The sequence below is a fragment of the Gallus gallus genome, chromosome 17, assembly GCF_016699485.2.
Source record: "Gallus gallus isolate bGalGal1 chromosome 17, bGalGal1.mat.broiler.GRCg7b, whole genome shotgun sequence".
NCBI classification, from domain to species: domain Eukaryota; kingdom Metazoa; phylum Chordata; class Aves; order Galliformes; family Phasianidae; genus Gallus; species Gallus gallus.
This window is the reverse complement of record NC_052548.1, coordinates 7,043,683-7,069,853: the sequence shown is the minus strand read 5'-3', so window position 1 is coordinate 7,069,853 and position 26,171 is coordinate 7,043,683. Positions and strand designations below refer to the sequence as shown.

Genomic DNA, 26,171 nt, shown 5'->3' with positions numbered 1-26,171 from the left:
GGAAAAGACCACTCAGATCTCCAAGTACAACCCCAACCCACCCCACCGTGCCCACTGACATGTCCCTCAGTGCCACATCCCCACAGCTCTGGTAGACCTCTGGGACAGTGACTCCACCACTCCCTGGACAGCTGTGCCAGTGCACGTCTTCTATCTGAGTAGAAATGGGCTTGTTTTGGGGTGATGTTCCCGGGCATGCCCATGTGGCAGAAGCCCATTGTTCCCCAGATCCTGTACCCCAGGTTCCTGCTATCTCCTTTCTACAATGCAGAAGTCATGCAGCTGGTGGGTCCCACCTGATCCTCATGGGAAGGCATTCAGTGGGGACACCAGTCGTTATGCAAAATCTAAGGGGACTGCTGCAGAGCTTCGTGTCTATTGCATGGTGCTGCTCAGTGATGAGTGTCACTCCCCCCTCCTGCCTTTCTCCACGGACTGCTTATCACCAGCAGGACAGACAGACAGTGTGCACAGGGGGCAGGGAGGACAAAGGAGAAAAATCTTAATAATCAGCCTGAAATTGATTCACTTCTGCTCAATCTGATTTCTCCTAACTGGATCCATGTGTCCCAGCCATGGCACATTAACTTCAATTACAGCTTATTAATGTCTCTGTGATGGAGCGTGCCCCACTGAGCACTGTTGTGACTGACGTTATGGAGGGGAAAAGATTACTCCAAAGAGACATGATGTGTAATGGAGACAGAACCAGCAGCATTCATTGCCCTCTGCCAGTCCCAGCAGCCAGGAAAAGCTCATCCGTGCGCTCTCAAGAAGGCAACTGAGCTCACTGCTGCACCAGGGGGAAGACTGGAACTGGATGATCTCTAAAGTCCTTTCCAACCCAAGTCTATGATTCTATGACTCTACAATGAGCAGTGAGCAGAGATCTGTGGGGAAAAGCCCTTCCGCTTCCCTTAGCCACCTGCCTGGCACGCACACAAGCACAAGCGCACAGGCCAAGGGCTTGCTTGTGTCTATTCCTGTCCTGACTCCTCTGCAGCTCTGGTTACTTTGCAGATCAATAGGGACAGGATGGAAGGGGAAAAAAAAAGAAGAAGAAAAAGATACTGAAAAGAAAGACAGTAAAAATAAACTGTCAGCCCTGAAAGGAGAAATGCACCAGGCTGAGGCTGCAGGAGATGCAGGCAGAGTGCAAAGCAGCAGCACCAGGAAGGGGGTGAGGGCCCTCAGGACCCACTTCATTTTCAGGTCCTGTCAAGCTCTCGGGCCCCCACCAGCCTGGTTAATGGAAGAAAGGAAGGCAGCAGAATATTTCCCTTTCTCCCCGTGTCCTCTGCTCCCTCACTCTCTGCTTTTCTGCAAAGCTCTGCAGGGTTGTGGTGAGCGGTTTTCATTGATGGGAAGCAGAGAGAGGTGAAGGATGGCTGTGTTTGGATGAGGTCCTGGGATGGCGCTGCACCAGCATGAGGAACCACCCTTTGCAACCTGCCCTGACAGCAAAGCATTCTGCTCTTCCCTTCACCATGAGCTGCAACCAGAGATGCGTGTCCCTCATTGCATGCCATGGACCACCACCATGCAATGCCATGCACTGCAGCCATGCACCACTCCTCCTCCATCCATGCTGGGCTGCTCCCATCTGCAGATCACCAGCTCCTCTGCACCCCAGCTGGGATCCTATGGCTGTTTTTTGCCTTTATTTCTTCAGAAACATCTTCCCTCTCATTTCCTATGATCTCAGTGGTGAATCCCAAACGACACACCCCTTCCCTTCCTTGCACAGTTTGCATTGATTTCTCCTCTCTTCCTCTGGATACCCCTCCCCTTGTTGGACCGCACACAAGATTTAATTTGGCCTTAGTCCCTGTGCATAACTGGCTTTGCTTACAGCTCGAATTAGATTGCTTTCCAGACAAAAAAGAAAAAAGAAAAAGGAAAAAAAAAAAAAGAGCCCTGCTTGCTGGGACTGGAATAACCACCAGAGCAGAGTGAATTCACACAGAGCTGCTCCACCTGATGCACTGCTTATCTGCAGCTCCTCAGCAACTCAGCACTGGGGGTTCAGCCCAGGACAGCCATCAACTCCATCCCTGTCCATCTGTCCCCCAGTCCCAGAGACCTCCAGGACCCAGCCAGCAAACCCCAACCCCTCTCCTCCCAGCCTTGGCAGAAATGCAGCTTTGCAGCTCCCACCGGACCTTTGCAGTTTGATTGCAGTGGCCCAGGGTGAGGGTGGAAGTGGAGTCTCTGATGTCTCATAAGGGGTTGTGCCACCCCCAGCCCGTGTTCCTCCCCTGTTCTATTTGACTCTTGTCACAAAAATTTGTTGGGGTTTTCTCTCTCAAAGCAATCTCTGCTGCTATTATAGGGTATGTGGTGGGGGTTTGAACAGGGTGGGAAAGGAAGACACCTGGCAGGCAGCAAAAGGCTCGGTTATGGGTAATCTCAGCATTGTAGCCAGGAACAAGAGATGAAGGGACACCTCCTGCACAAGGCAGGCAGGAAAGGCAAAGGGATCTGTGGGGACAGGCAGCCATGGGCCACCACAGCCCCTACACCACACAGTAACAGCTCTATTTTACCATGTATCCTAAACTAACAAACATCCCAAATATACTGTGGGCACAGCAATGAGTCCTTGGTTACCTTGCACAGCACATTGCAAGCTCAGAAGCCAGAGGTCCTTGCACAAGGGCATCAGATATGGCATCCTCATTTACCACTTTCTGAGCTGAAAACTCTGCATCCCCATAGTAGCCCAACGTCTGACCAGCCCCGATATCCAACCATCCCCTCCAACCCTTTCTGTCCACTCAGTGCTGGCTGCCGGGCGCTGCAGCTTTGCCACCAAGGAGCCACCATGCTTGGAGCCAAAGGGAAGGCAGCATGCTGGCCTTGTATCTGCCTTTGCCTGCTTTGTGGCTGCTCAGCCCCACTCTGCCTAATCCGCCCCCAGCACCCCGCTGCCCTTCCCGTCACCCCCTGCCAAAAGAAAGGGCTCTTCCATCCCTTCCTCTCCCTTGGAGCGCAGTCAAAGCCAGCCTCAGCGGCACCTGCAGAACATTTCTGCTTGCGAGACTCAGAAGCAAACAGTTTGGAAGCAATACAAACGGCTCCTCTGTCGCTGTGGAGATTCTTGTTAGCAGTGGTGGGTGATGGGGAGATTTTTCCCCTCTCGCCTCTGAGTCTCACACAAGCTGCATCCACAAGCTGGATGGGAAATCAGCCATCTCGGCAGTTTTCCACCTTACTTTGCTTTTTCGGTTGATGTCATAACATAACATATGGCACTGCACAGAGAAACGAGAAATAAAAAGCAGGAGAAACAAATCCCCTCCTGCCCAGCCCTGCCCCAGAGCTGGTGCTGGCTTTGGCCTCTCCCCAAAGCTTGTTGGCTGGAGCTGGGGCTGAGCCAGGATGATCCTGCTTGGACCAATGGAGTTTAATGGGGAGAGCCTCATTTCTCCCCCCGCAGAGGGCATCCCTGGGGGTGATTCAGCCTTTCCCTGCAAGGACACATCTCTTTTATGACAGCGATGCTGCCCTGGCTTGGGAAAGGTGTTACTAGAGGGAGGAATGCTGATCATCTACCAGTTGACATCAACGCTGGTGGCTTAGCTCTGCATCACTAACCCTCTGCTCATCCCTCCGAGAAGAGATAACCAAAGAAATACAGTGGCCATTACCTGCCGGTGACTTCAATGTTGGAGACAGCGTAGAAATACTTGTAGAGGTTCTCCCTCTGCACGTAGGTGCCCCCCAGCGCCGGCCGCAGCAGCCTCATCCTCAGGTCGGTCACGGTGAAGAAGTCCTTGAGCCCCTTGGCGCTCTCCAGCCGGGTGTACAAGTTGTCCATGTTCTTGAGGTCAGGGCCAGCGAAGATGGCGAAGCGGTCCCTCACCTCAAAGCGGACGGTCTTCTCCTTTTTGGAGCCCGCCCAGCGGGAATACTCCTCCGTGCAGAGGACCCTGTTGGCACTGGTGGTGGAGAGGTCCCGGACCCTCCGTGCTGGCATGCTGAAGGCCTCCATGCAGTCATCTGCGTAATACTGGTACGGGTGCCAAGTCCTCCCGTTGTCCAGCGACTTCTCCAACATCATGATGGTGGGACGGCCGTACTCAAAGGTGATCACGATGTCGTCCGTCAGCTCGATGCTCTTGTTCCAGGACAGAGTGATGTTGGCCAGCAGCGGCTCCGGGTACCGGCGCCACGTCACGCTCTGCCAGTACGTGGCCAACCCCTCATCCTCGCTGTCGAACATGAGCTTTGGTGGGTGGGCCAGGTCTGGGTTGGAGGCGTCGCACTCATCGCTGCACAGGTATGGGTTCTCCTGGAACAATAACAGTGGTCACGAGAAAAGGCAACACGTGGGCATCCCAGCCGGACCCTACTTGCCCCATTCCTGTTTTTTGGTGCTTTTGGTAAATGTTGACTGCTCAGCTGAGCTGGAGTATTGGAAGCCTGGCTCTGCATGGGGCCTCTGCCCTATCTATGGACAGCCGAGCTGTTTCCTCTGACAGGTCCTTTGGGAAAGGGCCCTTCAATTTGGCACAGGAGTGATTTTCATAGAGAGCACTTTCCCTGAGACACTCTCTGAGAAACTTCATTTCAGCTTGGCCAAGTTACAAGCCCACGGAAGGCCGTCTTCACGCCTGCTTGCTCACAAGAACAAACAGCTCAGCCCCCCGGCACAGCTGCAGTGGGCACATCTGTATCCCCAGTGGCTCCTGACGCCATCCCTAGGCTCTGTGGGGCCCAGCACCACTGCAGGAGGGAGCCCCATCCCCCATCCATGCTCAGGGCTCTACAGAGAGCAGAGCTTTATGCTCATTGCCCGTGGGGATAGGTGCTTCCCGAGGTATGGTGCAATGGCAGGAAAGGTAAAGCCATCCCATTATGCCCACAGGTGATATGTGCTCATGCCCCCTTTTGCTCATATCCCCATCTCCTCATGTCCCCATGTGCTGAACTGCACTGTGAGTGCACAGTTAAGGTCATACACACCAAAGCGTTAAAGGCTTGGAGGCACACATCAGGGTGACCTGGGCTGCTGGGTTTATTGCTCGTGAATGTGTCAAAGCCCTTTGTGACAAGCTGGGGTCTCTCCTGCCCTTCAACCCCTGTAGGGATGCATTATAGCAAGCATCACCACCTGAAAAACTCTTCATGGCTCCACACTGCAAATCTTTGCATACAAAGCATCTCTTTTCTTCCCTCTCAGACCCAAACCTGTGCTGGTAGTGCACCAGGCTCAGCTGCAGCCAATACCTTATCACACAGGAGGTGATAAAGCCCAGCTGCTGAGGTTGTTGCCTGAGGACTGAGGTTGATGCCTGGAGGTGAGCAGCCTGCAGGGAGGTGGGGTCCAGCCTGGCGATCCTGAGCACAGCACGTTAACAAGGTAAGACTGAGAGCTGTTTTGTAGAGAGATGTTGCTTTGCCTGTGGTCCTGGCTGTGAGCTTGCTTTGAGCTGTGAATCTTTTGAATACCCAAGTGCTTGTGGTCTGCTATTAGGGTATCCAGTGTGTGCCCTGGGCAAAGCAGAGGGTTTCTGGCTCCCATAAGTGGGTGTTCTCAGGTGCAGTGTGGGGGAATTATACCTTGAATGTGGACACTGATGTATGGCATGAGGTGCTTTGGAAAATCTGGTCTTTGCTATCTCCAGCTGGGCTACCAGAAGTACTGGATCTACTTAGGGCTGTCTATATCCTGAATGTGTAAAATGGGTTTCTTTGCCTCGATGTGGCTCAGAGATACGTTAGATGTGAGCAAGCAGAGGCCACAGTGCTGAGAAGCCTCCAAAAGCTCCAATAATTCCACCTTGAGCAGAACAGCAAGCAGCTGAACTGGGTGTGAGCACTGGGCTCTTTGCAGTGCACGGAGCAGCAGCTGTGGGCAGAGGGGTCCTGCAAGTGGCCGGTGCCTTGCTTGGTGCATGTAAGTGGGGCTGCCAGGGGAAGCAGCTAATGAAAAGGGGCACTGTTTCCATCCCAAAACTGGGGAGATGCTGTCTGCAATGGGGGATGTTGACTGCGGGCTCTGAGCTGTGCTTTGTCCTCTCCTGCTGCAACACGTTGTGCTGGAGCAGGGAGTAAAAGAATGAGGTATTGACATATTTAATATGCTCTCCTGACTCGTCACGTTCAGAGGAATTGTTTACCTCTGCTAATGAGACACAGCTTCCTGCTGAGGGATGCGGCTGCCGCTTAGCACGGCTTTACGGTGGTTGATGGGAAAGGAAGAAAAATGCACCTCAGCTGAAGCTATGGGGGCTCTGAGTGTGTTTCCTGTGCTGAGGCAACATATTGTGCTGCAGTATGCTTCTGCTGCGAATGTGGTCGTACAAATGGCTTAATAGGACAGCCCTGAAAAGGCCATCCCGATGCTCCTATCGAGGCTTTCTCTGGAGGCTCTCAGTGGCTGAGCTGCACAGGGGAAGGTGGAGGGGCCATCCCTGGAGGTAATCAAGGACTGTGGAGGACGTTGTCAGTGGGCACGGTGGATTGGAGCTGGACTTGGTGATCTGAGAGGTCTTTCCCAACCTTAAGGATACTATGGCTTTGCAGTCAAACCACAATGACAAAACCTGGCCCAGAGCTGTGGGGATGGATGGTGGCATGGAGTGGGGCAGGTTTCCCAGGAGCAGCATGGGGAAGCAGTGGGGTTTGAATGCAATGTGCCGTGGTGCAGACAGGGTGGAGCAGAGCATGTCTTCCATCTGCTCATCCCAGAAAACAGAAAATGGGAGTGCACCATCCCTGCTGGCTCCTGTACACCTGAACCTGTGCCTGCACGTGGCTCAGCAGGCAGTGAGCCCAAATTGGTCTTCAAGCACCCTGGGGTGGCACGTGGCTCAATTACTGCTCAGCTGTAACAGGGCGAGTGTGGAAATAACCTCTAAGTGACAGTGCTGGAAGTTGGGAAGAGCCTCAAAAGCCACCGAGTGAGTCATGCCACCATGGCTTCCTCTGCTCAAATGAAGTGTTCCTTTTTGGTTTTTGGCTTATTGAAATGCCCTTCCTCCTCAGGATGCTCAATGCACTTTCTGCTGGTGGGGTGGTTTCGAGTCAGCCGGGAGGGCAGGGGGGAGCGGAAACAGATGGCCGTAATTTGGCTGCTCCGCCGGTCCTGGTAAGATCAGTTATAGCTCTGTTGAAACAATTCCAGGTATTATTTTAGAATCTGGTTTCCTTATCCAAGCCATGTGTCCTCCAAAGAATCTGTCCAAAGTCTCGAGATATTTATGTCTTCAATCTGAAAGTCAGAATGCATTAGCTGGGGAAACTTGGTCTTCGTGCGCTTAAAATAAAGCAGCTCACTCAGAGTCTCACGCTATTAAATCAGTCGTGAATGTCCTCACGGCAACTGGATGCTGCAGGTCCCCAACCCCGGCTGCTCTTTTCTTGCGTGTGCACCAAGGAGTGCTGCAGGAGTTCTTTGCCTGAGCTCCTTTGCCCAACTGGCAAAGCCTTGGGGAGAAGTGGGAAAAGCTGAGGGCCGGTTGTCACAACCAATGGCTCAATGGCAAGGATGCGCCCCCACGGGACAAACATTCTGGGGGGTTGGAGATGGATGTTCCGTTGGGGGTGACACATCTGGAGATGCCCCATGCTGGTGACTGCAGCCCGTGGGTTTCATTTCCCATCTGTGCTCTGCAGAAATGCTGCACAAGGGTCCTTCTGAAGAGGAGAGCAGGGATCTAGTTAGGGGTTCTCCTAGGATTTCTTTGGGAACAAGATGTGTCGGGGCACAACAGGAATCCAGGGTGCTGCAGGAGAGCTGCTTCCCACTTTGCCAGGAGAGAGGGAATGGGAAAAAACGGCCCCAGACAAAGCCTGCCTGCTTTCGAGGGCTCTTAATGAGAGCACAAAGTTGTTTTGCTTTATTTTCCTGGCAGATAATGCCATTTTTAAGCCTCATAGCATGAAGTTATATATTTTTGTAGGTGAAGTTGCTTGATTAATCACTAAGCTGTTGAATATTTTAAACAAACCAGACATCTGTTGTGAATGGTGGAAGCTGCACAGAAATAAAGCTGCAGCTTTTTGTAGATCTCCATGCCAAAGGGAAGCTAGAAATTACAACCACTAGCTGCACCGTGAAGAAAATCAGTAATAATGTTAGTAATATTAAGGGGGAGGTGGGGTGTAAAGATGTGAGCAATGAAAAATAAAAGGACAATGTGAAAGTTGTACTGCTCTTGTAACCCTAACTAGGTGTGAGCTTCCAGCTGGTGTCTTGGCCAGGGGACCCCACAGAGCTGCTGCTTTGCTGGGTCTCCTCTGCTCGGTTAGGTTGGTGCTGAGGTCAAGGCCTTTGCTAGAACCCCAGTCACTCTGGGATCAACCTGTCTTTAATCACCACCAGCATCCTAATAAGAATAATGGCAATGTCACACCGGCTTGGAATAGCTCCAGATAGTGAAACTTTGTGTTTTCAGCTGGAGTGAGGAATCCTTGGCTTTTCTCTAAGAAGATTTTTATCTGAGGGGAAAGAAATAAAATACATTTCTTGGGCAGAAAGGTCCGTGCTATGATGCAGTTTTCTCTTGGGTGACTCCATGCTTTGTGCAAGAGCAGGGGACGGTTGGGCAGCGTCGCTGCCCCTTCCACCGCCAGCAGCATTAAAGACCCTGGGAAGGGACTCCAGCTCCCTGTGGGCTGTGCAGATGGGACAGCCCCTGGTGAACGGGTTCACCCAACAGCTGGCAGTGCTGGGCTGAACGTCACCTCCGCCCACCCGGTGACAATCCTCTCCCCGCCACTCTCCAGACATCTTAAGGAGCTCTCAGGTGCATCCCAAGGTCTTTCCACTCCCCGCAGTGTGCCTCCAACCCTGCCTTTGATTTTCAGCTTAAAGATGAGCTGATTAGGTTCGCGATGTCCCTGCGTTGCCTCGCACAGCAGCAAAGTGCTGGGGTTGGTATCAGATTTCCAGCCGACCCTACAGAACGACCGCGTCGGCAAAATCCTGGCGTGCACCTGATTCCTTGCAAACGTCCCCACCATGCTCCGATGCCACCGAGCTGCGGGTGTCCTGCAGACCACCTGTCACTGGTGGGACTGGTGGAGGACAGGTCCCCGACCCCCAGCGGCCCTGGGTGGCAGCAGATGGCCCAGCAGTGCTGATGGGCAGCTCCTGCACGGCATCTGCCGGGGGCTCTCGCGGTGGGTGGAGGTGACATCTCTCCGTCCTCATCTCTCAGCGTGCAGATACCCAAAGTTTGATTTCACTGCTCACCGTGGAGCACAGCGCCGGGTTTCTTTGTGCAGGTGGCGGTGGGATAAAGCTGGAAGGGCGGCTGCGGCGCATTTGTTGTTGTTTCGCTCTTTACGCTCGAGTTCCCCGATTAATCCCCGGATTAATGGCCCCATCCCAGCCGAGTGACAACTGTCCTCATCCCCTGCACTGCCATGGGGCTAAACCTGCCTTCTGTGTGATGTGTGTGTCGAGTGACTTTCCAGTTTTTTCTTCCAATATCTATTCCACAAAGCAACTGCTTCCCAACCCGAATCCCATTTACACAGGGGAATATATGGGGTTGTCCTATAGCCGTTATTGGGTGTTTCCACTCTTGCTGTTTGTGACCCGAGGGGTCAACATCTCTGTCTGGGTTTATGGGAAGACACGGTGATTTTATGATCAGAAATAACATCAGTGGGTAATTAAGTCTTATGCTTCAGGGCACAAACCGTAACCTGCCAGTGGCCAGGATGGGACTCCCAGAGAACTGGGACTACTCACTGACAATTAATTCTCACTCTATTCGTGGGGGCTGGGAGGGATCAGAGGGGTGAAACAACCGTAATTAATTTACAGCGATTATTTCCAACAGCTGGCAAGTGGCATAACTCAGCAGCAGCGATGTCTGGGAGCACGGAAATAATTGAGCAGAAATTATGAGGTGCCTCTGGAGCGAGGCAGCCCCGCGCTTTGCTGGGCTGCAGGCAGTGGTGACATCGAGCCCCATGTCCTGGGGGCTGTAGGCTGTAGGACAGAGCTTCTTGGCTCCAATGCACTGTGTCCTGGTGCCAGGATCATTTTCCCATTGTACAATGATGGGATGGTTTCCATTGGCTGTGACACCAAGGGGAACCTGTGCTCTGGTGTCTATCCTCTCTGTCCTTTCTGTGGGTTTAGGGGCAGGGGGCTTGGAGTAGTTTATTCTGGCCCATTAATGCTCATCTGAGATCCTGGATTGACCCCTGGACTCAGGCAGCCTCTGCTCATGTGTCTGCAACGACATAGCCCAACATTGGGGCAGAGAGAAGAGGGAGATGCATAGCTGGGGATAAGGGGAGTAAGGGAATGTAGGGTGCATGGGAAACTCCTGAGCTGCTGCTGCAATGATTGCCCCACTTCTTGTGCCTATGTGGGCAGTGTGTGGGGATGTTGGCTTGCTGCCTCCCTTCCCCTAGCTGCCTGCAACGGGCTCTGCTTAGGGCAGAGAAAGCAAAAGGGGAGAAGAACGTCCTCGCTAACAAGCAGTTTCCTGTTTATTAGCAGGTAAAGACAGAGCTGGGATGAATTATTAATAGGGTGGAAATGGGGTCCCTCCACAGATCTGTGCTAATTCTGGCTTGGCCGAATGTCACTCCCTCTTCCTCCCCGCTCCATCTTGCAGTGGTTGGGGGCATCGATTTCTCCCTCCCTTTCTTTCCACCCTCAGATTGCAGGGTGTCAGAACAAGGTCACCCCTGGGCGTTAGGATATGCTCTGCTCGCAGGGCTCAGGATCCCATGAGTCAGCAGAAGCATCTGGGGTTCAGAATCCCATGAGTCAGCAAATACATGTGGGATTTGGGATCCCATGAGTCAGCAGAATGCACACAGGGTTCAGGATCCCATGAGTCAGCAGAATGCGTGCAGGATGTGCCCAGCCTGATGCCTTGCTGTGTGCTCACTGCTTTCCTTTGGCCAGCAGCAGACACACTGAGCAGCACGCTCCTTGCTCAAGGCTCTGCTGCTCCCTTGGGCCAGTCTCTCTGCAAGAGAGAAGATGCAACCCATGCTCACTGGCTGCTGCTCCCCTTCCCCCTCCGGTCTGTTTCTGAATTCCAGAAGCATCTCATGCTTATTTCAGCCACGGTGTAATGCTGGAACAGACAGGCTGCACTGCATCCCATCCCCTGGTGGGGAAACTAAGGCAGGAAGAGGGTGAGGAGTGGGGTCTGGCATTACCCAGCACATCCTGGGCAGGTGAGCATTAGTTGCTCCTCAACTCAGCCTTAATGTAAGGAGAAAGAAAACCTCAGCTCTTGCCCCATACTCTTGGAAATGTTCCCCTTAGTCTCCTCAATACACCCATGTGAAAAGGGTCTGCACCCAACTCTGGACCTCAGGAGTGCAAAGGGAGTGCCTACAGGGGAAGGCAGCTGCTGCCCATTGTATACCAGGGCTGACCCCCATCCCCTTCCCATCCTCACAGCAATGCTCTCACACACAAAAATCCCTTCACAGGCAGTAACAGACAAAAAAATCCATTGACACAACCAACTCCAACCACCTGGCTGAGCTCAGCCTGCTGCAAGGGTGACCCATTGCAGGAGGACCCCAACACAGTGCTGGCATAGCAGCAGTGATGGCAATTCCAAACCTATGGGGTGCCCCAAGCAGCCCCAGCTGCACTGTAGGGTCACCTCGGACCCAAACCCGTGTGTGCAGCCCAAATGTGGGCAATGTGAGGGTTAAGCGCCACGTGGAAAATTCCACTCCTAAGCAGATAATCTGTGCTGGGTGCATACACACAGCGTGCAGCCCGGCCTCCTCCCATGGCATCATTTGTGAGCGCTCCTTCATTCTGACCCCATAATCCCCGCTGAGCTGCAGTAACCCCATGCTGCAGAGTGATGCCGGGCTCACTTTGGGATGGGGCTGCACCGTTGCTCCTTTGGTGGGTTTGCAGGTTAAGGGGTGACCTCAAGCATGAGATCCACCAGCAAATTGTGGAGCTGGGGACCCTCAGCCTGCAAACGTGGGCACGCATGCATGGATGCACAGGTTTAACCTTGGTGACTGCTTTTACCTCACCGTGAGCTGCAAGCTTTGCTCTTCCCAGGGCACACCCCTGCAGGCTGTCTGGGAATCCAGCTGCCCCATCCCTCCCTGTCCCCTGCTGCAGAAAGGACTGTGCACAGCCAGCCCCTACCAGCAGCACGGCAGCGACCTGTTTGCTGGACCCGGAGAGCATTATTGATTCAGGACTCAGAAAACGCTTAGGAAGTAGGAAAAGTGTCCTGCTCTCTAAAAGCCTGAGCGCCTCGCGAGCTCGATACATGCAGCCTTTGCAGAGAGGCTTGCTACGCTGCCATTAATATTTTATTCTGTAAGAGGTCCGGGTAGTTTGAATGGGGGAGGGCAGAGCTTAGTGCTGGGGGTGGGAAAAGCGAGGAGCAGAGGTGCTGTTGCAGTGCTCTGATGCAGGAGGAGCAGAGCATGGTGCCGGGCACCCCTGCACCCACACTACCTGCTGCCTGGGCTCCTGCTGCACGGAGTATTCCCTCCCTTTTGCTGTTGTATGCAAAGCGTTTGGCTGTTTCATGCTATGTTTGAGCAAAGCTCTTCTTGAGAGCAGCTCGTTCTTTCCCGTCTCTTTCAAGGTGGGAGTAAACTTTCTGCTCACCGTACCAATTAAATCTACCTGACAGCCTGGGTTCTATCGCTGAGCCTTTTCCATCAGCGCGTTGAAGTGACTCTTGTTAGGAAAGCACCATCCTGCTATACAGCGTGATGAGTCCCGAATCGGGCATTTAAGGGAACTGCTGCAGACTGGGGGGGGGGAAGAAATCCTGTTTGCTCAGCGCTCTCTAATTTGAAGCTGAGCCTGTGTTCTCTCGTTTTCTGGAAAGCCTTTGCTTTTGTAACACCAAGATCCTGCTGCACTGGAATGGCCTCTGTGGCAGGAGAGGAGCGGTGTGCAATTTGTTGGGCAGCAATGCTGTGTGGTCCAGGGGTCTGACCCTGAGGGCAGGGAGCTGCTGACCCGGGCTGCAGAGGTGCTCTGTGCAGAGCCCTGATGCTGGGGAGTCAGTAAGGGTGGGGACAGAGCTGAAAGGCACTGGTCCTCCTCCTGTGTTGCAAAGCAGTGCTCGTGTAGGTTGGGGAACCTTTGCAAATGGCAGCAGTTCCCAGCTGTTCCAGGCACTCCTCCAAGCAGAGGGGAGGATTTTCCAGGAGTTGTGTTAATGTTTTGGAGTACTGAGAAGGGAATGGGGCCATTAACACCGCACAGGTGTGACAGAAAGAAGCAGCATCCCATCCCTGACTGAGGGAGCATTTCAGCACCTGGGAGTGGATTTTCTGTGCTGCTGAGAGTTGGCATTGAGGCACAGTGATTGTCCCCAGCACCATGCAGGGAGGGCACAGCCAGCTCTGAGTCTGGCCCTGCTGAGGCCAAGGGTGGGCTGATTCACTGCAGGGGGAGAACATCTACTTCTCCTGGAAGGGGTTTTCCTTTCCCTCATCCTGACTCTTGGGGTGGCTGCAGAGCTGAGAAACCAAGGAAAAAGGCTTCTATGCCCAGAAGTTTGTCTGCTTTTCCAATTTTAGCACCCTGTCTAATAAGAGAAATAGCTTTTAGCACAAGCCTTATAAGCCCATGTCATTCAGAAAAGTTTAGCTAAGAATTAAACATCAACCTCGACTCAATGTGTAATGAATAAATAAAGCCTCTTCCTTTCATGTAGCCATGCCAAAGTCAACAAGCCCTATTAGCTGATGAAACAATGCTGACGCTAAATAAAAATACCCCTGACCCATCAATACGGGCTGAGAGCTCACCCTGCATCAAAGAGCATCGACCGAACGAGAATGCCATCCCGACACCTGGAAATAACTGCCTCCATCTCCCAGAACTGCCATTGGAACAGTTGCTGCCTACACCTCTGCTGTTTTCCCACTTTGCTTTTGGAGGTGACTTGGAACCCCCTCGAGCTTTTGTTTCCTTGCCTGTCCACCTCCCTGCCCTGCCAGGAGTGAAGGCACGGCACAGTTTCCAGGTGATGTTGCCAGAAAGGTACTGACATGGCCAGGGGATGGCTCAACAGATGGGAACAAATCAAAGCTCCCAATCTTAATGAGCAGCAAAACTGCCAGAACAGAGCAGCCCAATGCAAGCAGCAATTGCTGCAAAAGAGAGAAAATGATCCTCCAAACAACTCTCATAACCTCCTACACCTCCTCAAGCAGAACGTGCTGGGAGCTGTGTAATCCCCTATAGGCATAGCTGGGAAGGTCGGAGCCTTGTGGGATCCTCATGCTGCCCCATTGGGTCCTGGCCCCACTCCCTTCCAGCGATGGGTCCATTGTCCACCTCCTGTCTGTGTTTTGTTTTGATTTCAGTTATTTGAGCAGCACAGGCATCCTATGGGGCTGTGCTTTGGGTTAGGGTTAGTTCTGAGCGGTGCTGGCCTAAGTTCACGCACAGCTTCCTGCTATTTTGAATGACACCAAGAAAGCAATAGAGTCACCCTAAGAAATTCTCTGCTGGACAGCTGGGCTCATTTGGGAGTCCACCTGTTTTGGGGCAATAATCAAAACCCAAAGGGAACTGATAATGGGACAGGGAAAGGCACTGGAGGGGGCTGCAAAATAACACCCAATGCTCTTTGTTTTCCCTTTTCTCAGGGAATCTGTTGGGATTTTGCTGTGTTTTCTGCCCTGGGGTCAGGCAGGGACAGGGAGAGGTGAATCCATGTTGTGTGTTGGTGCAGCTCTCGCTCACGGCCGTACGCGGTGCAGCATGTGCTGTCATACACTGTGAGGAAATGCTGCTGGTGCCCAGAATAGAAGGATTTCAGCTGGATATTGACTGAACAGGGAGAGGCAGAGAGCTGATCCCAGGTGGTGGTTTTTTACTGGAGGAGGGCAGTGGAGCTGGAGCCCTGAGCATCGTCAGCCAGGGAGTTTGCAAAGCGTGAGCAAAGCAGAAAGCGATCTGTTGTTCATCTTTAATCCTTCTGCAACCAAATAAGTGGAAGTCCGGACTGCCCTACCAATAGTTAACTGTTCTGTTGGCATCCTTGGGCTTAGGCTTTTCTTTCCAATGATCTTTTAAAATGAAAAGCTGCTGCTTTGCTGGAATTAGTGGAAACGGTGCTGGTTTCAATGAGCCCCCGCAGGTTGGGCAGAAAGGGTTGAATAGCAGTGACATGTGGTGATGGCCTTAATGCTCAATGTCCCACGGTGTATCAGAACTTTCCTCTTGGCTTTTCATGGGGAGCCCTGAGCTGGGGGAGCTTTTCCTGGGGGAAACTGAGTCACGGGGTGTACAAAGCTGGACAATGCTGGCAACAGAAACTTGGCCTCCTTTCCCTCTTGCACTGCTAATTGCAGCATGGTGCTTCCCCTGCACCCCTGGGTTGGTGCCCCCATGGATGCCCTCCCTGCAGTGGTGCCTGAGTTGTCACTGCTGGCAGTGGGAGGGGACGCTGTGGCCACGTCACTGCACTCTCTGCTTTGACCCCTGAACTCTTTTTACCAACGCAGAGCCTTGTGAATTATAAATCAGGTGCTCCTGCTGAGCTTTGTGGTGCACGGAATGAAATGCGATGATTAATATTTAAGGGAAAATAAGTTAAAAGATTTTAACTACAAGGGCGAGTATCTGTCCGTGGGCTCTTTGCATGTAGGGCAAAGACAGAGCTGGGGTTTGGGGACATCAGTGGTCTGGAGCTGCTCTGAGCTCCTCACTGGTACAACACAGCCCCATGTGGATGTTACTGGCGCAGTGCCCTGGGTTTAGCAGCTAATTGGGGTGGGTCAGCAGTGACATCCCAGTCAGCTGTCCCCATCCCTGGAGGTGCCCAAGGCCAGGCTGGATGGGGCCCTGGGCAGCCTGAGCTGGTGGGAGGCAACCAGCCCACAGCAGGGGGTTGGAACTCAATGATTTTTAAGGTCCCCTCTAACCCAAGCCATTCAGTTCAGGTGATGCACTCGCTGCTGTGTGGGTACATCTGAATTTCAGACCCCACCACCAAACCAGTCCACTACTTCCCACCACCCAGCTCTGCTCAGTGTGACACCGACATCACCGCCCGTAGTGGAGGTGTTCCTCCAGCAGCACCCAGCAGGATGCTCTTCCTGACCACCCACACGCAGTCCCATCTAGAAAGGAGGGAAATACTTACATGAGTGCAGAACCTCTCCGGAGGGTCCCCACATGTGATTCCTGCAGGATCCACTCTGACCGTCACGTAATCCTTCATCCTCATGGCCTTGGGCTGACACGCGTAGAACTCCCATGATGGGCCATCGTCGGTGGTCACCCAGGACTTGCAAATGTCATACTGTCCCATGGCCAAGGGGAGACGGTGCAGGAGGAGAGCCAGCAGGTACAGCATGGCAGCTGCGGCTGAGCGCAGGGACCCTGGGCTGGGGACGTGCTGGGAGTCCAGGGGGAGGCAGCTGCTGGGCTAGGGGGTGCTCTCAGGTTCAGCATGGAAACTCCTCATTTACAGATGGTCCACTCTAGGGAGGGCAGGGTGAGGACAGGAGTGATCCCACGTTGTGTTCGGCTGTGGAAAGTTTCTCTCTGCACAGAAGCCAAATTTGCAAATGACTTGCTTGGGAAAGTTTTGTCTGGGATTGCTGCTCAGTGGTCAAAAGTCTTCCTTAGCCTCATTTTTTTCCCCTTTTATCGTATGAAAGGGCTTCCAAATCAGCATGAAAATATCTAGAGGTGACTCCAGTCAATCAATAGAAAGATCAAGTTCTGAGTCGCTGATGAAATTTGATAGGAGCAAATTGGAGAGGCTGCGGGATGGTGCTGGATCAGGTGTTCCTCGACCTTCGTGTCTGCTGCAAACGCGTCGCTGGGTAGAGCGCCTTAAACTGTGGTCTGCTTTGACAATTACTGGGGCTTTGGGACATTAATGTGTCAAATTGCTATAGCATCTGGGAGCTGGCAGAGAGGAGCTTTGGGGCTACAGTCCCCTTCTCCCAAGGGGTGATGGGGTCGGAGCCGCTGTGTTGGTTGGTGGCATTGGTGGGGTCTGTGCAGTGGGCAGCACCGTCCTCTGTTCCTGCAGTGCTGGGAGGCACCACGTGCAGTTTGTCTGTCTGTCCGCCCGTCTGTGCCTTTTGGCAATGGAGCATTGAGTTCCCAAGCCTTCAGCTGTGAGCCATGCTGCTACCTGAGGTCTGGTCCCTCTCTCATGCTCAGAGCAAAGGGGGAGTTCATTAGCGGGCTGCACCTGCAAATTGAAAGACAAATGAGCTGGGAGGGAGAGGGGGTGCAGCTGGAGCAATGAGGCCAGGGGGTCCCATGGGAAACACAGCCCTCAGCTGGGTCTGTGATCCCAGACACACGGCGGGGTTTGTAAAAGGGAGATATACAACTTTAATAAAAAGAAATCCATAGTAAGATGCTTATGGCTCTTCTGCTGTTTGGGAGGTTGGAAAGAGAGCTTCCCCTGCTTAAGGTATCTGATTTTAATGGCAGTTGGACAACAATAGCCCTAATGGGTCTTCAAATAATATCAAGAAATAGCTGGAGGTCATTAGAAGACGGAGAATATGCAGACACAGACCAGGGACAGACAGAAAATTGAACGTCTTAAGGAGATAAGCAAATAAAGTGATAGCTGGGGAGACACATCCACGGTCCAGCATCTCCACGTATGATTTATCTGAACAATAACATTTAATAAAAAGCAATTTAAAGTCCTAATAACGTTTAAGGTTCACCCAATACGAGAAGCAATGACCTTCTCGGTAGTCGTTTCAGGTGAAAACAACAATTCTGCAGTTTTGTTGTCTTTCCAGTGGAGCTACACAAATCTTTAGTAATTGCAAAACCAAACGACAAAGAACTGAAAAAGGAGAGTGAAACCCTCTGCCAGCAGCAGGGAGAAAGTGTCATAGGAGAGGCGGGAGGCACACATCCAGAGCAGAGACTCGGCTCTTGGTCATTCCCCCTCTATTGGCTTCTCCAACTTTTCTCCCACAATTTGGAGATGTCTCCTTCATTCAGCACCACGCTCAGCGTTTGCTTTCTCACGAAGCTCACTAAGGCTCAAAGACTCCAGGTTAGTGGGTGCATCGATCCACTCTGGGGGGGTTCGTAATGCTGTGCCGCTGCCCCCCTTTCCCCCAATCTTTGGTTGAAAGGTTTCTGATTGAGATGAATGAGTTCAGAAGGGAGAAGCCATCTCTCATGCTTCATCGCTGGCTCTCAAAGAAGAGCCTATTACAGATGCATTGGACCTGAATAAACTCCCGCAGAAAGAATAGACTGGCTGCTATTTTTACATCATGAGTAAATGTAGTAAAAATATGAAAGCGGCGTGACAGAGTGTTTAGAAGTCCCACTGACATCAGAGCTGTCTTCGCAGTTAAAATAAGTCAGCTCCTCATTATTACATCCAAGCAGTCCCAGCCAAGCACCCAACAACTGCAGCGCGTGAGACTCCGGTGCTGGGATACAGCGCTTTTAATGAGGACTCCACCGCTGTTACGTTTATGGATCTATTTTCATAGCTGTAAAACCATATTTTACACTTGAACGGCTGTCAGGGAGGAACCCAGGAAGAGAAGATCTATAATATCTATTAGTTTCTTGTTACGCTTGCTAAATGTTGTAGATTCCCAGGGAAGTAATTTGCCTGGGAATTGAGAGGCGGTCAATCGCAACAGCACGCGGTGCAGCTACGTCCCTTAGCAGAAATGGGAGCACGGTGTGGCTCTGAGATAAACCCCGAACGGGGGAGAGAGACTTTCTGACCCGAAGGCTTTGCCCTGCTTGCCTTGCTTTGGCACCGAGCAAATAAATCTTTGCCCGATAATATTAAGAAACTGCAGTTCATGGGAAGAAATGCAATCAATGCTCTCTGCTTTCTTTGAGGCGTATGAAGCAATCGCAGGGGACTGATAGCCAGAGTATTAAAAACACGGAATTAGATTGTATCTCGGCTGAGCTGGTTCCTTGTTGTTTTTTTTTTATTATTATTTATTTATTGTTATTGGATTAACACCCAATTGAAATCAAGAGACAGCAACAACTGAGCTGCTCCGGAATTAAGGACACAAAGTGAACTCAACGGAGGAGTTCTCAGTTTCAGAAGTTGCCTCGAAAATAAAACCTGGCCGCTGTCCCCGCCGTCCCCAGCGCGGCTGTGCGCCCCTTCCCGTCCCCGCGATGGGAGCCCTTCCCCGCATTCCCAGCAGCGGGGTTGGGAGCACCGCTGTGACGGAGCTGTCGGAATATGGCAAAGCTCAGAGGAGCGCCGCGTTCCCCGAAGGAACACCCGTGCATTTCGCTTACAGCAGCCGCGCTCCTTCACGCGGTTGTGCCTCCCGACCAAGCGATGCCACGGGGCTCATTGCGCGCTACGAGAATTCGAGGTTTAGGCTTAAAAAAAAAAAAAAAGAAAGAAAGTGGGGAAAACGGGAAACGTGTCGCGAGCGTCGCCGGCTTTGCATCGCTCAGCTGGAAACTCCGAAGCGGAGATCCGAAGCTGATCTCTCTCCGCCCGTTCCGTAGGGGCGAGGCGCTCCCGCAGGGCGGGGAGCGGATGGGGGTGAGGGGACCGCGGGGGGCGGCAATGGATCTCCCGTCCCCGCACCCACCCCGCAGCTCTGCGGGGCCGCTTCGGGCGCAGCCCCCGCTCCCCACCCCGCGCCCCCCAACTTTCCGCGCTTACCGGGGGGCTCTGCGGCGCGGGGCTCCCGAGGAGCGGCCAACTCCGGGGCCGGGCCCCAAGGGCGGGCGGCCGGGAGCTCGGTGCGGTGCCCGGCTCCCCTCGCAAGTTAATGCCGAGGCTGAAATCCCGTTTGCTATCACTTTCAATCACAATCGGAGCTTTTATCTCCGTGCCTGATCCGGGCTGCGTAACTTCCTCTGTGCAGCTTTAGCACACACCATCCCACCGGCGAGCAATGTGCTTCTTAAAGGTGCAGGGAGGAAATGCGGGCGGGGAGGGGAGGGAGGAGGGAGAAAAGCACCCGGGGAAGGCGAGGCTGCGAGCGGGGGGGGCCCGGAGGGGCTGCGGGATCCGCGCGGTGCGGGGCTGGAGAGCGGCGGGCGGGGAACGGAGAACCGAGAGACGATGGAAGCGGCTGTGCCGCTCCTTCTCCTTCTTTTCCCCCCACCTTTTCCTTTTTTCTTTTTCCTCCCCCCCTTTTCCCCTTTCTTTTCTCCCCTTTCCCTTTCTTCTCTCCCCCGTTTTCCTGTCTTCCCCTCCTTTTCCTTCCTTACCCCGTTCCTTTCTTTCCTCCCCTTCCCCCCCACCCCCTTTCCTTTTCTTTTTAAGAAATAATAATCACGAGATCATGTTTTCTCAAGGAATAAGCTGTAGTCACGAGGGTTTCCCCACACGTGTGAGCTATCCGTGCTGTGTCCCGAATATTTTGGGGAGGTTCTGCTGGCGGAGATGCTGTAAGCGAGGCTGCGTGTGCTGGGGAAGAGGGGGTGGTTGGAATTAATAGGATAAACAAAGCAGGGACTCGGGGATGGCGAAATCAGATGGTTGGGAAATGCTTTGGTAATGGTGGAGATGCACTCTGGGATTTAAGCAAGCTGAGTTTCCTTTGGTAAACGTGCAGGTCTGTGAGGTTTGGCAGTTCCTCCCAACACAGGGCACGGCTGCTGTGGGTGCTGCTCAGGAGAATCAGTGGCAGGTGGAGATCTCGGTCCACCCGTGCCAGATTCTGTTGTGTGAACCCCATTCTACAGCAGGCAGGTGCTGCAGGGGGGTCATTCTTGCAGGTTTTTGGCATGCAGATGGATAAATGGCAATCTATTTCTGGGGAGGAAAACCAAAGAACCCCGCTGTCCCCTATGCACATCACCACCAAAAAATGAAGGTTCTTTCCCAACCAATAATTCAACGATTTCTAAGCCAGAAAGTGCACTGTCCAACTTGCATGTGGTTTGCAATCTCACTGACTCAGTGTTTTGTTACGTGATTTACTTTGCCCCCCTGCTCTGAGGTCCTTCTATGGCTTTTCCTGTTGAAGAGTCCATGGAAAACACACAGACCACCCTGGGAAATGTTTCCCAAATCCTGGAGCAGAAGCAAGAGGTAGGGAATGATGGAGCACGCCCTGACTGTGGCTCAGCCTCAGTGCTGAAGTATGGGACAGCCTTTGCCTGAAGGACTGCGATTCTGGGTCCATCTCCACTCCAGCCATGACACAGACACTTTCCACATGTTATTTATTATTTTTCCCTGTAAGCACTGTATGGCAGTGAGAAACATTAGCTGGGAATTCAGGGCAGGTGGGTATTCCCGGATTTCACTTTGTGCCTTTAGGTCTTCTGTGTAGTAATGACTCCCCTGGAAATTCCCCACGTCTCACTTATTACTCCTTTATTAGTTATTATGGTACAGTAACAGGATAAAAAGGAGTTGGTATTTCATTTTCATTCCCTCTAATAGCCATGGCAAAGACCAAGTGGTGTGCTGATTATTGACATCAGAGTTAAGTGATATGCACGCATCATTAGGTTTCAATTGGAAAGAATAACAGCACAGTATGAGTCGTCACACTTCTAAACTACTTCGCATTTAAAGCAAAACTGAAGTCGTTTTTCTCATCCCTGTGAGCTCAGAAGATGAGGGCTGGCAATAATACTCACACCTATGCAGGTGAGGGCTCCAGACGCATCCCGAGGGGGAACGATGACCCAAATGCCCTGCAGAGGTGGGAGCAGCTGCCCCAGGGGCTCCATGTGCTGCACGGTGGGTCACCTATCAGTGCCGTTCTTGCAGGAAGGAATGGGGAACAGTTTCAGCAAATGTTTGAGACCATTTACCTTCTTTTGCCCAAGGATTTGGCAAATATTTCCTGCTCAGCGTTGTTTCCTTCTTGGGCGATTTTCCTATGGGGAGCAATGTGGCTGTGCTGCTCCTGGAGGGCCGGCTCTGCCCCTCCCTCATGCTGAGCACTGCCTTCTCACACAAGGTTGAAAATCAATGGGTCTGTGCCGAGATTTAATTACCACGGCATAGGCAAGGGTGGAGAACAAGGCCCTTAATTTTTAATACGGCTTCAGCTCCCAAAGGGATCCCCGGGGCTCAAGGGCCAAATGCAAACCCATTACACGCAGTTGTAATTCTATTGACATATGCAGCCTGGCACCTGTTTGTACGAAGGCAATATTTGGCTCCCGGCATCGAAATGGCAAGCGGTGATTTTGACACGCGTGGGGGAAGAGGGAAGTGCTTCCCCAGCTTGGGATGACTGAGGATGAACTGAAACAACAGAAGGCAAACGTGACACCTCGCAGCGCTGCTCCTCGGCGGCGACGTGCTTACGAACACTCGGGCTGAGTCGGGTCCATGGAGAGAGCGGTGAGATTAGTGCCAGAATAATAACCAGCCTCACAAAGGATCTTTCACTCGAGGATACATATTGCTGTATCACCTATAATAGCGATACGTTCTTTTTATAGTCCTTATCTAGCGATGCGCGGCCAAGGATGTCAAAGCGCCTGCCGAAAGTGAGTAAGCATTTTATTAGGTGGGAGCACAAGGCTTGTAAATGTGCTCCAGCCCAGGAGCAGGAGAGGGACCCCTGAGCAAGAGAAGCTCTCACAGTGTCTGCAGAGCCCAATGCCTGACCTGTTGTTCCACCCGTGCCAGGACCTCTGGGGAGAAGCGTGTAGGGCGGGGGGAGGAGAAAATGAATAACAGTGCCTCTGAAGGGGGGGGAATAGGGGTGATGGAGGGGACGGCTGCTGTGCCATGGGGTTGAACCGGGTCCCGCTGGGAGGTCTGTCTCAGCTCACCCTCCCTATCCCATCCCTTGTGCTGTCCTTTTGTTCTCGGTGAGGTGGATGTGAAGAGATCTCCCAGAGTGATGGGAATGGGAGGGTTTGTGCTTCCCACTGCCTTGTGCTTTGTGCAAAGGTAAGATAGCCATGCTGGAAAAAGAAGAGGGCCATCGTATTTTGTAGTTCTGAGAAACACCAGAAAACCCACACAGGGGCCAAGAAACCGAGCAACAGAGAGCTGTGATGTGCAGTGCAGGAAGGTGGGGGGGGTTATTCTCTTGTTCTTCCTGCACCGATGTCGGTGTGCGCACACCAGGGCCCGCTCCTCAGCACATGCAGACACTGCCATCAGCAGAAGGAACAGCCCGGTGCCTCCGTCCCTGGAGTGCTCTAAATCTTCTCCTTAGAGCAACTGGCTGGGAAGATGGCAGAGAGCATCTGCTCCAGGAGGGGAGGCCGCTCCCCGCCTTGCGCACGAGACCTCAGATGCAATCTCTGCATTTTGCAGGCCCTGGGTGAGTTTTGCCCTCCCTGATTAGATAACCAAAGGAGCAGTGACTGTACTCTCCAGAGAGGAGACGCTGTCTCTTTCCTGCCAGAAGGACAGCTGGAGGGAGGGTGGGATTTTCAGCATGCGAGCGCTTAGCCAGATCAAGGAAATGGGATGCAAAGCATTTCAGGCTAAGAAAGGTTGTTGTGCAGGGAAACATGAGGCTGCTGTTCTGCTGGGGAGAGAACGCTCCTCCAAAAGCTCCTGCGTGCCAAACTGCAAGGCTGAGCGGCGGCAGGTCACTGCCTGCTGGAGGAAAACAAGCATGACAAGTCAGAAAAAGCCCATCGCCGCCTCCGCTGAAAAACTTTGATCATTTAAATGTTATGGATGCCCATTTACTCCGGGGGAGACGGGCTGGGTGATGGGAAGCGCTTCACCTTGACATGGGGAAAAGATGTTGTTTTCTGTGCCTCGCCTCTTGCCTTGTCTTCTGTTTCATATATCAAATCAGAGCTTAGCCAAGTGAATCAGCTCAGGAAGCACTGAAGATTTATTTGATTTTGGGGAAGGTAGAGCCTTCCTTATCTTTCCCATCTGTGGGGGAGTAAGCACGGATAAAAACAGGAGGAGCTTCTGAAGGAGGGATCTATAATTAACAACCCCTCCGAAAGGGGAACTTTCCTTTCGACTTACTATTCAAATGGAGGTGTTGGGGACCACACGTTTTTGGCTCTGGGGATCTCACCTGTATCCTTGGCAGAGCCCTGCAAATCCCCTCATCCTCTCCTCGGAGCATCGGAGTGCTTTCAAACAGCCCCGTGTGGGGCTGGGAGCAGCAGAGGCTTCCCAGGGACGGGCCCAGCACCGCCCCTCTGCATGGCACTGGGAAACGGGGATGGGAAGCAGCTCCCAGCCCATAGCCTGGAGCTGGGAGAAGATGCCTTCCAATTCTTTTTAAGCCGAGGAAGGGATGTGTCACTTCTAATGGAGCTGACAGCAGCAGGGAGGGTTTTTAGGTTAGTGGTTGAAGAACAAACTTGTAATGAGTGAAGTAATTGAATAAATGCTGACAATTTGATGTGGAAAATGCATAATCAGCTAGCTCGGGAAGGTTGACTTGTTCTTTTTTCTCTCTTCTTTAGCACCCGAATAAACATATTTCTTCTCTTCCAAGCAGGTGATGTGTTCAGCTGCACAAAAACAGCAGATTTCTGCACATGCTTCCCTCCCAGGCACGCATGTGCTGATTGCCAAATAATTGACCCAGTTATGCTAATATGCTGTTTGCCTCGCTGGAACTTAATAAATACATATATAATCAATCTTAACACTTTTTCTTGAGCCACGCACCGCTTCGATCAGCTGCTGCTTCAGTAGTTTTGCTGGCTCCAACCCAAGGAGCAGAGCCATACCTGTGCTGGAAGGAAGAGGGGGCAGTCCCCTGGGTAGGTGCAAATGAGGCCACACCAAGGAGCTCTGAGAGCTGATCTTGCAGGAATAACTGGGAGCAAAACTGGCTTTGCAGATCCCAAACACAGCCTGTATGTTGTGGACGTGGTCGGTGGAGCTGACGTATGTAAGTGCGGTGACTTTCCCTACCCAGCCACCATCCCAGCCTTGTGCAGATGGAAACTCAGCGAGTTTCTTGTCATCAAGCCCCCGGTTTCAGTCTGACAATGGGAACAGCATCATCTGTGTCATGTATGTTGGAAGCAATGAATAGAGAGCTGAGCTCACTCATCTATTTGCATTCTGAAAATATGCAAAAAAAAAAAAACCTGTCTCCTTGCTTACTCTCCTGCCCACTCAATATCTGTGAAACAAGGAGGAGAATATGGGCTGCCTTGTACTTCTGATCTCAGTGCCCTTGAATAAAGGAGCAATTCCTCAGCGCAGCCTTCTGGGATGAGCGTGAACATCAGAGCCACGATGGCAGCAAAAGCTCTCCATCAATGCAGGCTGGTGGGCAAAAGGCAGCTCCTGGGTGAGGAGTGCTCATCATCATGGACACCTTGGCTTGATGTCACCAGGGCACCTTCTCCCCTCCACATCCGAATCAGCACTTGCCTCTCTAGGGCACGTAGGTCTGACCTGCCAACTGTTAAACGAATTACAGCGCGCTCCCCCCGATCTATTAGCATGGAACTGCACACGTCCATGGGAGAGACAGGCGGAGGACACAGCAGTTCTGAGAGCAACGGGCTGTAGGAGGCTTTCCTTTTGGATGGAGTTGAATGAATCGGCACTGGGCTGCGACTCCACGCTCAGCGTTTGCCTCATCACTCAGCAGCCCATGGATTCTCTTGCTTTTAATTTGAACAGCTACTTCTCCTCCAGGTTATGGCTGTCTGAGGCAGCAGAAGCATCCTCCAGACCGGGCTTTAAGGGCTGGAATTTACATGCTTTTTTCTTATGCTTTCTGGTATTAATTTCATATGCAGTGGGAAAGTAATATCCTGTCTGTCACTGCAGAGGAAGGGCTGTGCGTGCGTCTATGCACAGTCACTGCTAACTGTTGAGCTCTTTCACTCCAAGTTCGTTTTTGTGAAGATTTCTAAATTAAAGCCAAAATCAGCTGCAGAAATGATGAATGTGTGCTACCAGCAAGGCAAAATCGGGAGATGTTTGCTCTTGTTTTCGTAACTCGTGGTCTTTGTGTGTAAGAGTGGATTGCATGGCAACTGCATTCACACTTCTCTTTAATAAAAGATCCTAGCAGATGGACCCACTATTAACGTGTATCCCCCAGATCTGCATATTCCGTGTTCATGCCAGGATGGCACTGAGCACACACGGGATGAACGAGGCCGATACCAGCACAACTGCACTAGATTGATGTGCCGACCGAAGGACATTGCCCCAGCACCCCAGTTAGGAACCCAGTTTGGCATTAGTTATTAATTTTATTCAGCTCCTACTGGAGTCAAATTAAGGTCTCCCAAATAAAATCGGACAGGGCTCTTAGGTACTACAAGTTGATGAATATGTTATAAATCCCAA

At 52.3% G+C, this 26,171-nt stretch overlaps 1 protein-coding gene and 1 long non-coding RNA gene across 4 annotated transcripts in view; one reads left to right on the top strand and one right to left on the bottom strand.

Annotated features, from left to right (window-relative positions):
- NTNG2 (netrin G2) overlaps positions 1-19,742 on the bottom strand; it is a 39,163-nt gene extending 19,421 nt beyond the window's left edge. For both annotated transcript variants that reach the window (XM_015279756.3, XM_015279758.4), the window contains exons 1-3: positions 19,605-19,742; positions 16,092-17,156; positions 3,651-4,294 (exon numbers count right to left, since the gene is read on the bottom strand). In XM_015279756.3, coding sequence (XP_015135242.2) covers positions 3,651-4,294; positions 16,092-16,304 — 857 coding nt within the window. In that variant the 5' untranslated portion in view covers positions 16,305-17,156; positions 19,605-19,742. The remainder of the gene's footprint in view (positions 1-3,650; positions 4,295-16,091; positions 17,157-19,604) is intronic.
- Positions 19,655-25,902, top strand: LOC101751924. 2 transcript variants are annotated; one of them, XR_001464511.3, is made up of 2 exons: positions 19,655-23,193; positions 24,349-25,902. It is a non-coding gene; the product is annotated as an uncharacterized LOC101751924 (long non-coding RNA). The 2 variants fall into 2 exon arrangements; XR_005840549.2 differs by having other exon boundaries at positions 24,346-25,902.
- Positions 25,903-26,171: the final 269 nt, after the last annotated feature.